The sequence below is a fragment of the Durio zibethinus genome, chromosome 21 (assembly GCF_047325235.1).
Source record: "Durio zibethinus cultivar Kanyao isolate XHJ-2024 chromosome 21, ASM4732523v1, whole genome shotgun sequence".
In the NCBI taxonomy this organism is placed as follows: Eukaryota; Viridiplantae; Streptophyta; class Magnoliopsida; order Malvales; family Malvaceae; genus Durio; species Durio zibethinus.
The window spans coordinates 21,319,993-21,334,969 of NC_143182.1; the positions used below are offsets into that span (position 1 = coordinate 21,319,993).

Below are 14,977 nucleotides of genomic sequence, written 5' to 3' on the forward strand. Positions count from 1 at the left end.
TTAAAAGTTATAGCATAGGCCACAGTGAGGAGTTAGAAAAGAAATGGATAAAATAAGCTCAAAACATATGTTTAAAAGGGTTCAGAAACAAAAGATCATTTTTCATCATTTGATGTAACTTGGCATTTTGCCCCATTCCATATCATTTCACTACTTTTTCCTTTTACCATCTCATTTCTCACAAAAGGTTCTCATTACTTTACCCCAAATCACGTGTGGCATTCATTTTTTTTTCTTTTTTTTTTTTTACTTCTCTTTTTTTGAGATTTTTTTTCTCAAAAATTGCCCCCTAATGTAAAAGTGATCCTTGGTCGGGGATTTAAAAAAAAATCATAATATGCTCAAAAGGGGTAGCAATGAATGGTTTTTCAAATGGTAAAAAAAATATGACCATTTTTTCTCTCAAATGTGAATGCTTTCTTTAAAGATCATCTATTGAACAAAAACAAGCTCACAAATCTTTATAAAAGACTGGATATCTTCAAGACATATTAATTTTACCCCTACTAATAACTTACTTTTTTTGCTCAAATGGTCTTCATAAATTAATGTGAATGAGTTCTCAAAATTAAATTTCAGAATTATTATTATCATTATCTAAACATTCATCATTGAAATTTAAGAATGGGATCAAAACAATAAGGGAAAAAATAAAATATGAAATAGTAGTTAGATGAAAGAGAAAATGTCATGAAATGTATCATCCTTGCCTTTAATTGAAATGATAAAAAATGAAATCTTATTGCATGAAAGAATTCCTAACATTACTTTGAAAGAAAACCCAAAATGACAAGCAACATTCAACTAGTCTTAACATCTTTATGCTCATATGCGATCAAGTGAATGATTTTTCTTGACATCTAACCCCCTGATTCATTACAGCTCTCCAAGTCTTTTCAGATCACACTCATTCTTGATTTTCACTTGAAGCATTGATATTATAATTGGGCAATGGATTGTCATTAACATTAGGTGTTGTTACCCTTCCTTAATCAAAGTTTATCATTCTATCATTAATCAATCATTGCACCTTATATTTTTGGGCAATGTAATTTTCCATGAAACAATTAGCAATTCTATAGTGGTAGTCATAATGGGCTATAAGATCATATCACTAGGGATAGGTTGGCTTGAGTGGCTCTAAACGGCTAAGAGCAATCAAGTGGTTGTTGTAAAGCTCTCGGTATAACTTCATATAAGTCATAGAGATTGGATCAAATATAGGTTTTTCTCGGGTAGTTCATTACTCTCATGAACTACTTGTTGGGTTAGCAAGATAAATCTAAAGCCTTGCGAAAGGTTGAAAGTTAAGGCTGTATATGGGAGCTTGCTGATATGTTGGTGGATAAAATGGTAATGGGGCTGACCGGTATAGGTAGGATAAGGTATTGTTCATAGTAGAATGGTATGAGAAGTAACCTTATGGTGGATAAGGTTGATAATTAATGAACTATCTATCAAAGCATATGGCTTAAACTTCAATCTCTTTCTTTTTTGACACCTTCTTGGTTTCTCCTCTTTTCAACTTGCCATTTTTAATGGCATTTTTAATGATTTCGACTAAGATCACCATATTGACAAAATTTTTTATTACATTCTCTATCATCTTTTTATAATAGAAAGATTTTAAAGTGTTGACAAACAACACTGTGGTCTTTTTTTCAGTTAAAGGGGGTTGCACTTGAGAAACTATATCCTTCTATCTTTGGACGTATTCTTTGACTGACTTATTTGTATTTAATTCTAAATTTTTTATTTTTTTATTTTTTTTTGTTTGAAAATAAATATTAATTATTGTTATTGAAACTTTATCTAAATTATTTCACCATTTGGGATAAATTCATAAAAAAATTTTTACCTATGAATTTTATAAAAATTTACCATTTGAAATTTCTATAAATTTCATTGTTGAAAAATTAATATTTATTCTCAAAAAAAATTATTTTTATTTTTTTTCAAATTTAATCATGCAAAAATACTAAAAAAAATAAACGCATAAATAAAATACTAAATAAAATAAAAATATCAAAAAAATAGAAACGGCTTAGCTTGGCGGTCGATATGGCTCGACTAAAGGCACAAAAAGTGACTCGGGAGACATAGCTTGACGGCTCGACTCAGCTAGACTCAAGGAATCGGCTAGTACATTGGTCAAAAGTGAGTCAGCACTATAGGTCGAATCACTTGAATGAAAATGCGCAGATCCTGATAGGTCTCTTAAGCTAAAATAACGTTGTTTCCAAAAGGTATATAAGCCTAAATCTTGGCTTTTCCTTCAGACCTCTTTTTTTCTCTCTCTTCACCCTATTTTCTCTCTCTCTCTAAAACCCCTCAAGAACACTGGTTGAATTTCATCGAATTTTAAAAAATCTTGTCAGAATCTGGGTTATTCGTTAGAAGTTTGTCGAAAAGTTCATCGATTTTTAGAAAGCAACAGTCTAAAACTGGGAAGTTTGCCAAAATCTGGGAATATGGCTGGAAACTCACCAAAAAATTTAACCAGTATTGAAAAATTCATCATAAAATTCAACCGAAGTCAAAAAATTAACCAAAAAATGGAAATTTTCTAGAAAATTTCCAAAAAAATTTCCTTTTTCACCCTAAAATCCTTCCAACAAATTTTTAACTGCCTTTCGTGGGCATTTTTTGATTTTTCTCTAATTTTTTATCTGTTTTCTACTCTATATTCTATGTTTCTATGTGTGTGTTTTATATGTACCGTGGAAGCATCTATTTATAGGGTTCTGATCAAAAGAACCCTATACCCTAAAAGAGTTCAATTCCCTTTTAATTTCAATTTCAGTATTTAAATCCAATTTAAACTCCTCACACACATAGTTTCACGTAAATTTAACCTGTCAATTTTTTTTCATTTTTATTATTTATTATTTTTTTAATTAACAAAAACCAGATTGAGTAGAACTCCAGACAGATTTGGGTGTCTACAATTATTATATTTAAATAATAATGAAATCATTAACTTGAGTAACTATTATAATGTTCATAATTATTTTGATACTTTCAAACAAAATAATGTCTGATTTTAGTAATACAAAGCACAGTGATCTTTAATTATTAAGAATTAATGACTCTTATATAAACAAAGTGATTCCAAATTACGAGTAATAAGATCACTTCAGTGATTAAGTTACCATGATGATCTTGAAAATGATACCAATGTTACCTTAAAGTAAGTGTAGGTTGTCTAATAGGCTCAATATTTTTAATCACAATCACCTCATCATCATTTAAGTTATTTACACCTTTACCAACCTTAGTTGGTTCAAGTAGAGCATTTGGAATATCACTATCAATTTGACAAGCCAAATATTCTACATATATATATTTACAGGTTTACCCAACCTTAAATGACCACAAAATCTCTCATACTTTCATTTGCTTCCATTAACAACTTCAAATTTGTACCTAATGTTTTACCCATCTCTACATAGTAAAATTTAATCCTATTGGACAAATCATAACCTAAAAACTTTAATGTTCCTAGTATTGTTCACTAACAAATTCGATCAAGTTCCTCATCAAACTCATTTACATACCTATTCATATATTTAGCAACTGTACGAGCTCTTTTGAAATTTTCTTCATGATGGTACCTGATTTTGCATAATTCCTAACTCATATTAAATGATAAACATATGTTCATAACATAAATAAATAGATAATTTACATAAATTATTAAATAAACATGGCATATGGCAAACAACACTTATTTTCATCAATTACAAACACAAATATTATTAGCAATAACTATTATGCAACAAATGCAGAAATAGTAAAAATCTTTTCTAACATTACAAACAACACTTGAAACAAGGTCACATTGAAAGACAATACAAAAGGGCCACATACCATTACCAAACACCTGTTATAACCATCGAAGATTTTAAATCACATACATACAAACAAGGTAACAACCTAAGTTATTTTAACAACAAAAGTGGCAAAAGTGGAGTCAAACCTTAAATGTAAATGAAGTCAAACCTTATGCTTAAAAATGAAAAAAGAAAAAAAAAACCCAAAACCCTAAATCTAAATCGATAAGCCCAACAGTAACAAACTTGGGTAAAATGGCGATAGTCGAAAACTAAACCAATTTAGGCCTTTCTTTGTTGAACTTAGGGTTTTAATTCAGATTTGAGAAAAATAAGAGAGTGAAAAAGTATATGATTGGAGAACGATTTCACTAAAACGATTTGGGAAAAAAAAATAGATTGGAGAATATAATAACATAAACTTGATTTTCCTAAGTTTTTTGTATAACGATTTAGTTTTTTTTTTTTTTTCAGCTTGGGTTTTAGTAATTTGATTTTTTTTGTTTTTTTTTTTATTTTAGAAGTAAAGGTGGACAAAATATATACACGTTGAAAAAACCCACATAAGTTTCAAGAAATTAATTAATATCGTTCATTTAAACACGTTATTGTAATCAATGCCACATCAACATGGTCAACAGTTGTGTCAACTAATTTAACGAAAATCAAGTAATACTGTTATCAATTAGACTAACATTGTTAAATTAAACTAATATGAGGATCTAATTTCTGTAAATTATTGTATAGGGACTAAAGTTTAAATTTCATATAAATGCAGGAACTAATTGCATAATTTGACCTTTTCTTTATAGTTTGATGTCGAAAAACAAATGTTGACATGGAGTAATATTATTGGTTGAGCATATAGCTGACTTAGTTGGAGTGACCTATGTAATAATTTATCTTAGTAGGAATAACTTATGTAATACTTTATCTTAATTTTGATTCAATTTTAAAATAATTATAGATGAAAATTTTGTGAAACATCTTTAGAATCTTTATTTGCTTTCTTACCAGATAGCGATTTTGATATCTGCTAACTTTAAATTTTTTACCCAAATTAAATGTGTAGGTTTATTATTGCATATTCTTTTTTAGTAATTTTGTTCGGTCATCTTAACTTTTACATAAAAATATTGGGATAAATTTAGATTTTAGCCTAAAAGATTTTTTTTTTTTTACATTTTATCATTGACCTACTTTCTTTTTTTTCATTGACCTACTTTTCTTTTTTTTTCTTCTTTTTCTTAAATTAATATTATCTTCAATCAATATTAGTTCACCCTTTTATTTTTCCTTCAAATTTTCTTCTTTATTATTGAAAGTTAGGTTAAGATTGTAAAAACTTCAAGGCTAGATAAAAAATAGAAAGATAAAAATTGGAAGAAAAGAAAAGTAGAAAGATGAAAAACATTTTTTTTTCTTTACATTGATATGTATTGTGCTTGATCGGAAAAATAAAAAATTAAAAAAAAATGTATTTTATTTCTATCCATTGTCTGATAGAATTAATGAAAAATGAAAGGAAAGAACATAAAAATTATATTAATTTACTATCATAACCTTTTATAATTGAGAAAAAAAAATAAAAAATTTAAATATTATAGGCAATCTTTTAAATATACAACAAATACTCACACCTTTCCCATTTTCTCTCTTCTTTTCTTTTTGATTTAGAATGATTTGTATTTGTGAATAAGTGTGAAAATTTGACATCTTTCCTATTTTTTTTCTCACTTTTCTTTCATACAAACCACATTCAAAATTATTTTTCTTTCTGCATTTCCATTCCCTCTATTCATCCTTTTACTTTTCCATTATACCAAGCACACCCTAAAAGAAATTAATAATGATTTCTCTTTGTTTCCTTTGCATACTAAATTTAATGAAGAATTTTCATAAGATCAATGAAATTATTGGAAGTATGGAGATTTTGAACTGTCATATGCAATACTTTCAACATGCGTAAATATAAAGTTAAATAACAAAAAAGAATTTGCAAAATATATATATAATAGAAATCATGAATTATAAATTTAAATGCAAAACATAAATAATGTATGCCATAAATTGGATTGTTAAATAATGCAAAGTAGTCCTTAAATTGGATGTAGCAATTAGCCTTAGCTTTAGTTGATTAGCATTTTGTCTCTCGTCATTGACTAGATGGTAGTTGATCCGATCTAATGTTTTCATCAAGTTGCTCATATCTGCCTCCAACTTTTTTTTATCCTTAAATTATGATCTCTCTTTATGTATGAAAAAGTATGTAAGTATGATTAACGAGATAATAGAACCTTAAATTTCCTTAATCTTCTACTTAACCTTAATTAAAACGTGGTTTAGTTTTTTATTCTTGTATCATTTGCTCTACAAAACTGTCCTTGAATCATGACAAATTGTTGTTTGAGATTTCATCTCAAATCAAAGATGAAAAAGAAAACAAAGAAAAATAAAAATAAAAAAATATAAACCATATTCCCACAAGAAACATTAATTATAATTCATCAGAGCACATGTAAATACTAAAAGTCACTGCTTTCTTCCACCTTAAACAAGTAAAATTTATATAATTACATTAATTTTATTTTATCTTATCACATCTCATCATTATTCATTTATTTATTCAGATCAGTACTTGACAGCAAAAATATCCTATGCTGCCAATAAATATTTTAATCAAGCAAACTTTTTAACATTTAGGATATGCAACTCCACAAGTGCTAGCAACCCTTTTGGAGTTGGGATTGTCGACGAACTGTTTAAGAGTTGGGTTCTTAAGGTACCCACAAAAGCATGGCTGCTGCTCCTTCAGCTTGCTGCAACAAGTGGCTGATGGAGGCTTTGAAGACGTGATCGCCGCCAAGCAGGGGCTGAGCTGCGAGGCGTCACATGTCACTGCTTCCGCCGTGCGAGTTTCACCTGAAAATAGCAGCACCACCAGCGCCACTGCACAGAAGGAAACAAAGGAAAACCTATTCATATTTTTCATACACAAAATCCCAACACTGGTGACAAAAAATAATAAAGTTGAATTGTATTTGGTGCATTTTTGGCATGAGCTGCGACACAATTTATAGGAGTTGGGATGGTAATTGTTGTTGTTTCTTTAGCCCATGATTGACGGTGTCAAACTGTCATGACTCATTAGTCAATAAGTCAAGTCTTTTGGAGGTATAAACTTCAAACATGCGGGTCCTTTGGGCAATTGAAGAAGGTAGCTTTGCACATCTCACCATTGCACGATGGGATTTTATGCTTACATTTAATGTAGAAAAATTTTGGTATAGCTCTACTGTACTTTCAATTGCAGCATTTATGATTATTATAATTTAATTAATTAATTAATTAAATTTTAAAATTAATGACACCAGTTATAATTTCAAATGTGCTATGATAATTTTATACAAATTAAGCAAAAATATAGTAGAATAGATCATGCTTCAATGTAACGCAAGTTATAAGGTAAAATTTTTGTTTATAAATATAAAATTATCTTTTAGAAATCAAAATCAAATTGAAAACATTGATATGTATATGAATTTAAATTTAATAAATAAGGGGACAACTCAATGTGGTGTCTCCACTAGCCTGCCAAGAGGATGATAGGGGTGGCTCTTGAATTGACACCTTGAAAAGCATTAAATAAGTTCAAAATATGGTTAGGCAGTGCCATAATTGCAGATCGTGATGGGCCTATCAAAATATCTGTATTGCATTTATAAACTTACCAATCAACATTAAAAAACTTAAATCACATTAACACGGAACAAAGCTTTTTGAGTTTATTTTTATACATAAATAATTTAATTTTTTTTATTTTATAAGTAGATTAAGGGATTAACATATAAATTATTTTTTTAAAAATTTATATTTAATATATTATTAATATATAAATTTTATATATTATCAATAAATTAAATTAAATTATTTTATTAATAAAAGAAATTAAATGATATAATTTTATTAATAAATAATTTTTAAAAAATATTAATTTATTTATATAAAATTTGAAAGTAAGAGCAACTCAATCTGAATACGCTAAATGCATGGTGTCTGCCTGTCGGGTTACTGTCTGCTGCTGGTTATGACGAATGAGTGAAAGAACAAAGAAATTTAAATAAAAAAAAAAAAAAAAAAAACGGGAAGAAAGAAGGAAATTATTGTTGTTGTGCACTAAAACTTGACTAACAAGTAAATTTCTTGTTTAATTGTTCTAAGATTTGGGCTTCGTAACTAATAGATTCAAATTATTAAACTAATATAATATTAAAAAAATTTATTTCGTAGTGCGAGCTCTTTAGGCTTTATTTGGGACACATGATTTCAGTTTCTTTTTTTTTTTTTACGCCCAGATCCGCCCTTGCTCTACCATGTGGTTATAAAAAAATTATTTTTTAAGTTATTATTTAATTTTTTTAATATCACATGGATGTTGTTTTGTGACCTGCTAACTTAGAGATGTCATGTGACTATAGATAAATGACACAAATGTTTAATAAGATATTTATATATTTTAATGATAAATAATAATAATAATAATAATAATAAATATTTAAAAATTATATAAGCGAAAGTTATTTTTCACTTGGGTAACAAATTTTAGGAAGAAAAAAGTAACTAAAATAAAAAATAAAAAAAACTCCAAAAGTTAAATAACAAATAAATGTTTTTTTTTCTCTAGATGTAAGCCAAGCTACTTTTGATGGTGCATTTAACCCCACATATTGAGTAATTGTTGCAGTCTTTAATGGGAATGCCCGAAAGTTAATAGATCAAAAGCCTATCAGTGGAAGATGAAATGCTTTCCAAATCATAATGATGCTGATGTTGACTATTCTAGGCGGCATTAACCATTTAATAATAATAAATTGATTGATGGGTTATAGATCTTATTCATAGTTGGGCAAGTAATCATATTGCAATATATATGAAATAATTGATAAAAAAAAATCTCAAATCGGATGCCTATAGTCTCTGGTTGGTTCTTCCCCTTTAGACTTCGTTACTGCAACAGCAAGTTACCTGATAACCATCATTAAACATATTTGTTGGATGTATTTGATAATTAAAAAAGTATAATAATTTTTTTATTAGGAGTTTTTGACAGATAATTATAGATAATTTTAATATTTATATCGATTTGATTTGATATATTTAGTATCATATTAATTCGATCATATCATTATTATTTTTTGATAATTTATTTTTTTATTTATAAATATAAATATTATCATTAAGATAAATTTAATTTACCTCTAATTTTTTATATTATTCTTTTATCGACCTCATTTATTTTAATTTACATGTTAAAATATAAATATATAAAATATTTTTTACTTTTACCTCTAACTATTTTTTTTTATCTTTTTTAAAACGTTCTTAGATCTGAGCTCCGCATAAACAATATTTTTTTTAGATTACGTTCTTCTTGATCAGTTCTTGGGTGATTATGTGGTGAGTTTTACAAGAAGGGAAAAAATTTTCCTCTTTCTATCACTTGATCTCCACTTAAATATTCAACTTAATAAAAAATACAGACGTAACTTCCATTTAAGGAGTTTGATTGGAATATTTCTTTTTTTGTGATTAATAATTTTAATTAAAAATATTTGAATTAAAAAATGGGAAGAAGATTAAAGTAAATTAGGCTCAATTCTAAAACAAGACCAGAAGCACAATTGGGAAGAAAAAACGTAGGAATTTCAAGTAAATTTAGCTGTGAATAGCATTGCATTGTGAAGGCTGCAGGAATATATTTCCTTGGAACTGGACATTAAGTATGAACATGGAAAAAGGTTTGTCTAAAACTTTTGATCCATTTGTTGAAATTGTGTAAGGTTGACTCGGTCGCAACAAGAAAGTTCGTAGAATTAATTATGAAAATGGAAAAGTGAATATTTAAGTCCTTCAGAGAAAGAAATCCATGACGATGAAAAAAATATACATGGTTGGTGGAGCGTCCAGTTTGGTGATTTTGGGATTTTTCAATTCCAAAATCTATCTTATGAGATAGACTTTTCTAATCACCAGTGATTTCCTCAATTGCTATAAGATGACTTCCATAATTTTTTTTAAAGTTATATTTATAAATAAATATTTTATTTATATAATTAATTATTATATTATTAAATAATTAATTAATTATAATTTAATTAAATAATTAAATTTACATATAATAAAATTTAAACTTAAAATTTTTTAAAAAATTTTTACCACTAAATTAAGATCTCGTTAGCTTTAGACAACTTAAATGTGCTACAACTGTTAGGTAATTTTAACCTTTCTCAGCCCCAAAAGTTGGCTTAAAAGATGAGACTTTCCCTCACCACTTGCCCAAACTCCTAGATAGGGGATATGTTATTTTTAATTCTTTTATTTGAAAGAAAACTCTTTTTTATATTTTTTAAAAATTAATTTAAAAAATAATTTTTAAATTATAATTAAATATTTAATATGATATTTAATTTTTAAAAATTTTTTAAATAAAATCTATAAATTTATTAATTAATGTGATATATATAATTTTAATATAATTAATTAAAAATCATAATATGTAATAAATAAATAATTCTTTAAACATCATTTTAATTAATAAATTTATAATTTATATATTATATTAAAAAATTTTAAAATTTAAATGTCACATTAAATATTTTATTATAATTTAAGACTATTAACTTAATTTTTTAATTAATTTAATACTTAAAAAATTATTTATTTATCATGTATTAATATTTAAAACTAATAATATTAAAAATAAATATTATATTAATTAAAATTTCATATATGATTCATATATTATATTATAATTTTTTTTAATTTAAATTTTATATTAAATATTTTATTATAATTTAAAACCTATTCATAACATTAATCATTTTTTTAACATTGCCGAGGACTCACTAGCATGGGCAAGCATGTCAGAAATTTTTTTTTTTTTCAACCATTTGCCCTCGCGCTTGGCCTTTTGTAATTTGTCATTTTCTCCCAGTAATTCTGTCTGCCTGTGAGATTGTTTCAATATTGCCGAATTTTGACAACAATCCGGCGGTAGCCTGCACAGCTCAAGTAATTATTAAATGTATGGACTGCGTCAATTTGTCGTGCTTCTCGGCGCCGGCCATAATAGTTTGATTTAAAAATTTGACCTACATGTTGTAAAATAATTTACATCTTAATAATTTATATCTTTATATTATATTTTTAAAAAATTATATGTCGAAATATATTTTTTTATTTTTATTAAAATTTTAAATTATATATTTTATTTTTTTTTATCATTTTCGTATTAAATCTTAGATTAACGCTCAAATTGAATCAATTTTCAGACAAGTTGAGATTTCTGCACAAATTCAGTTGTGGATAACATTGAGTTGCCTAGGACTCAATATTTAGTTGTACATTTCAGATTTCAGCTCTCATACTTTGTTTATTTGCTTGTTGAACTTCATAAATAAATAGACTTGACCTTACAAACATTACAGAATCCTGAAATACAGGAGGAAATCCAGTTGTTCAGACTACAAAGCTTTCTGACTAAAGGATGGAAAGACTCTTATCTCTGGCTGAAGCTTGCCCAACATACTTCAACATACCATTGTCATGCTGGTTAATCTTTTAGTTGAAGTCACCATTAAAATTTCTGAATCCTTTCTTTGAGAGAGCAGATCCTGTCAATTTCTGCAGAATGTTAGATATTGGTCAAAATGAATGGGCTAATTGCAAAAATACTTTGTACTGAATCCAAACACAACCAAGCAGTTTGAATCTTAATGAAAAATAAATGTACATATGACCATCAGCCTAAGGCTATACAGATTCCAGAACATTTGGTTATAGCAGACTCCATTAATGCCCATTCAAGAACCAATGAACGGTGGAATGGAGCCATGGACCATGGAGAAGTGATAGCAATGGGCAACTGGTGATGTTTACTACATGGGCTAGTATACTAAACAAGTAAAGCACAAAGATCATCAGATCATAATTTTAATCATGGAAGCCTGATTACAATAGGAAAGCTCACCATCAGAGAATATCCCATTTGAGAAAACCTCCTTGCCCTCTGCTATTTACAAACTTGTAATCAGCACCAGAAACTAGCACAGGAAAAACTGAATATGTTAATATGTTTCTGGAAGCCCAAAACCACATATAAACCATACAACTCAAAAGGACATAGACTACAAACAAGTGTAGGAATTAAAGCAATTGTATTGTACCTTCATAACCTCCCACAACTGGATCTTCTGATAACAAAATTGGGGCACTAATATTAATATATCTGCAAACAAAGTTGCATCACCTTTGATTGAGTTCAAAATTCCAGATAAATGCAATAGATAACATCAAATGCAAAGTTAGTATTCCCGGAAAAATACAAGGAAGAGGCACAATTACTTGAAGCAACCAAGCCCTGCGGCTAAATGACCAGCAACACCGGTGGCAAGTCTAGTTTCAGCCACACTATCTATCATAAGGTTCAATCCTGATTTTTTAACCATCTCAACAATTTCAAGGGTCCCAAGAACCCCAAATTCGGATAGTTTAATGTTGATGACATCCACAAGATTTTCCTCTACAAGTTTTTGAACATCAACCAAATTCCTGCAACTTTCATCTGCAACAACAGATGTCCCATACTTCTCTCTAGCAACACTACTCACATCACCTAGACCTCTCCAGTCATCTCTGTGTACTGGTTGTTCAAAGAGAATAGGAGTTACCCCATTTTCTGCAATAAAATGAATTATGAAAAACACTTCTCTAATCAGTGAAACAAATTACAATTCAACTAAGTCCATTGCATTACAACAAATTGTCATATTTATCTCATTGTAAGCCAACTTGTCAGGTTGAAAATTTTTTACCGTTTAGCTTTTCAAGAGCTTCAATAGCTTCCTTTGAAGTGTACCCCTCATTTGCATCCAAAATAAATAAGCAATGAGGGTGAGCTGCTCGTATCGATTGAAGAACTTCAATATCTGCATTTAGGTCTCTGCCGACTTTAATCTTCAAAGTCTTAAATCCTAGTTTGCAATACTTAGCAGCCAGATCAAAAGCTTTAGCCGAGGAAGTAGTTGGAATCTGTATATATAGAAATTAATAAGACAAAGTCTCAATCTCAACCATGAAACTGCAGCATTTCACCTACAATCTTTTATTAGCCACTCACCACAAAAAATTATTTAGAGTCTACCACTTATAAGTGTGGACTCTACATAAATTTTTTATGAATCCTACAAAATAATGAATTATAATTGATTAATTGCATCATAATAATTGTAGATGATAAGTTCCCGAAATTGATCATCAATGGACTAAATTAAACCACTCATATTTAAATGTAATGTATATGATTGTCGTTGAGACTTAACAGTAGCAGCAGTTGACAAGGTATTGGACACTCCTCCAAATAATCTCCATAGGGGTACATCAATGCTATTGGCCACAGCATCAATCAATGCCATTTCCAGTCCAGCCCTAACCTTCAAACACAAATACAGCAATAAGGATCCAATGCATAGTTCAAGAAAAGGGAAGCAAACATACACAGTATCATCTCTTGTATCTGTTTTTGAAAATTTTGTTTTTCAAACTTTTATACACAAAAAACATATTTGGTAAATAATGTTTTTATTTCATTTAATCATAATAGAATTTGATAACATTAAAATAATTAAATTTGTATAAAAGATAATAATAATAATATAAAAAATAATCAATAATATTAAATAAAATTATTTAATATTAAATTTTATAACATAATAATAACTTGAATTAATATAATTCTTACATTATATTCAATAATATTATTTAATTTAGTTTTTTTAATTGTTGGAATATAAATTGGGTCAAGGGAACAAAAACCATTAACAAGCGTTATCTAATTCATAATATGTGTTAATTTAGAATTCTATTCCTTAGAGAATCCCACTTAAGTGTTATTAGAGTCTTATTCCAATAGAATTGAACTATATAAATAGACGAATATACTTGTGAAAATTAATAAAAAAAAATTAATCTCAATTATTCTAATAAAAAGTATCTATTCTAAACTCTCTCTATATGAAAGAAATTGAACAAATAAAAGGTATTAAAGAAATTAAAGGGACAGGTCATAGCATACTCACTGAAGCAAATTCACTTCCAGGAACAATCTTTGAAATCTGATCTAAAGCCAAATTCAAAGATACAGGGGGACCCTGCCCCAGAAATTCACATGCCGCTCTCACTTTCTCAAGAGCAGTGGCCTGGTTCCAGTTAACCCGAGGAAGAACTGACACCTCACCCCACCCAACACACCCATTGCTCAGTTCAACTCTGACAGCCACATTCTCGACCTCTTCAAGCCTTGAAGATCCAATGGTCAACGGTTCATCAAGCCTAACATTCAATGGCCTCCCTTCAGCACGATGTACATCAACCCAGAAAATCTCAGTCAAGTTCTTCAATCCAAAGCCTGTTCTATTCCTTTCAGTACTCTCCGCAACTGCTGCTTCAGTAATCAGCTCGCTGCTGCTAGTTCTACAGCTCGCAATTACACGACCGAGCAAGTTTCTTGGATGTCTGTGCACGCATGGAGCGAAAAACAAAGAGTTTGTTGGACGAAGAGAAGAAGCGAAACCAAGTGAAGCCATGGTCGAACTCAGCATTCTTCCTGATTAGTTTCTTGAAGTTCAGTAATGTCCAAGTCAAGCAATGTCATGCTTTATTTATGAATTTTTTGGGTGTTTTACTATCATATTATTATAGTTAACAACAAAAGAAAACATTATCTTGCGGCTAGAAACCGTCATTTTTGTTTAATTATTCGATAGATACTCTTTGTAGCATATTTTGGTGATTGGTGCTGGTGACCTTTGGAAGTGTCTCCACTCTATGCGTTCCAGGTGCGGTCCGGAAATGTTGGCCCGCTCAATGTGTCAGCCCAATTCATAGCAGGTCGTATGCTAAATTGCTAAGCCTCGCTCAGTGAGTTTGACAATGCGATGGAATTCGAATTTTCACCGCGTTGCTCATCTCATATATAAGTCTCGATGATTTTAAATATGATATAATAATATCATAAAAATATAATATAAAAATAAAATATAAATATAATATAATTTAAAATTATAATAATTATTATATATAAATTT

At 28.6% G+C, this 14,977-nt stretch overlaps 1 protein-coding gene and 1 pseudogene across 3 annotated transcripts; both read right to left on the reverse strand.

Annotated features, from left to right (window-relative positions):
* Window positions 1–6,311: 6,311 nt before the first annotated feature.
* Window positions 6,312–6,892, reverse strand: LOC111306315 (non-specific lipid-transfer protein 2 pseudogene; annotated as a pseudogene). The gene has a single exon (XR_016331501.1). The product of XR_016331501.1 is annotated as a non-specific lipid-transfer protein 2 pseudogene (transcript).
* A 4,230-nt stretch (window positions 6,893–11,122) lies between these two features.
* On the reverse strand, window positions 11,123–14,643 carry LOC111306316 (L-Ala-D/L-amino acid epimerase-like). 2 transcript variants are annotated; one of them, XM_022904214.2, is made up of 7 exons: window positions 13,970–14,643; window positions 13,214–13,324; window positions 12,707–12,923; window positions 12,237–12,570; window positions 12,059–12,120; window positions 11,863–11,935; window positions 11,123–11,516 (listed from the first exon to the last, which is right to left on the reverse strand). In XM_022904214.2, exons 1-6 carry the CDS (start codon window positions 14,489–14,491, stop codon window positions 11,865–11,867), a joined length of 1,317 nt encoding a protein of 438 aa, XP_022759949.2. In that variant the 5' UTR covers window positions 14,492–14,643; the 3' UTR covers window positions 11,123–11,516; window positions 11,863–11,864. The 2 variants fall into 2 exon arrangements, with proteins under 2 accessions (XP_022759949.2, XP_089606588.1); XM_089750462.1 differs by having other exon boundaries at window positions 11,207–11,506.
* Between the last annotated feature and the right edge of the window lie 334 nt (window positions 14,644–14,977).

Coding starts and splice junctions, on each gene's coding strand:
- LOC111306316 (XM_022904214.2), bottom strand. CDS start 14,491: ATGCTGAGTTCGACCATGGCTTCACTTGGTTTCGCTTCTTCTCTTCGT. Junction 12,924..13,213: donor CCTTGTCAACTGCTGCTACT/GTTAAGTCTCAA, acceptor CTATATATACAG/ATTCCAACTACTTCCTCGGC. Junction 12,121..12,236: donor GCAGGGCTTGGTTGCTTCAA/GTAATTGTGCCT, acceptor CTTTGTTTGCAG/ATATATTAATATTAGTGCCC.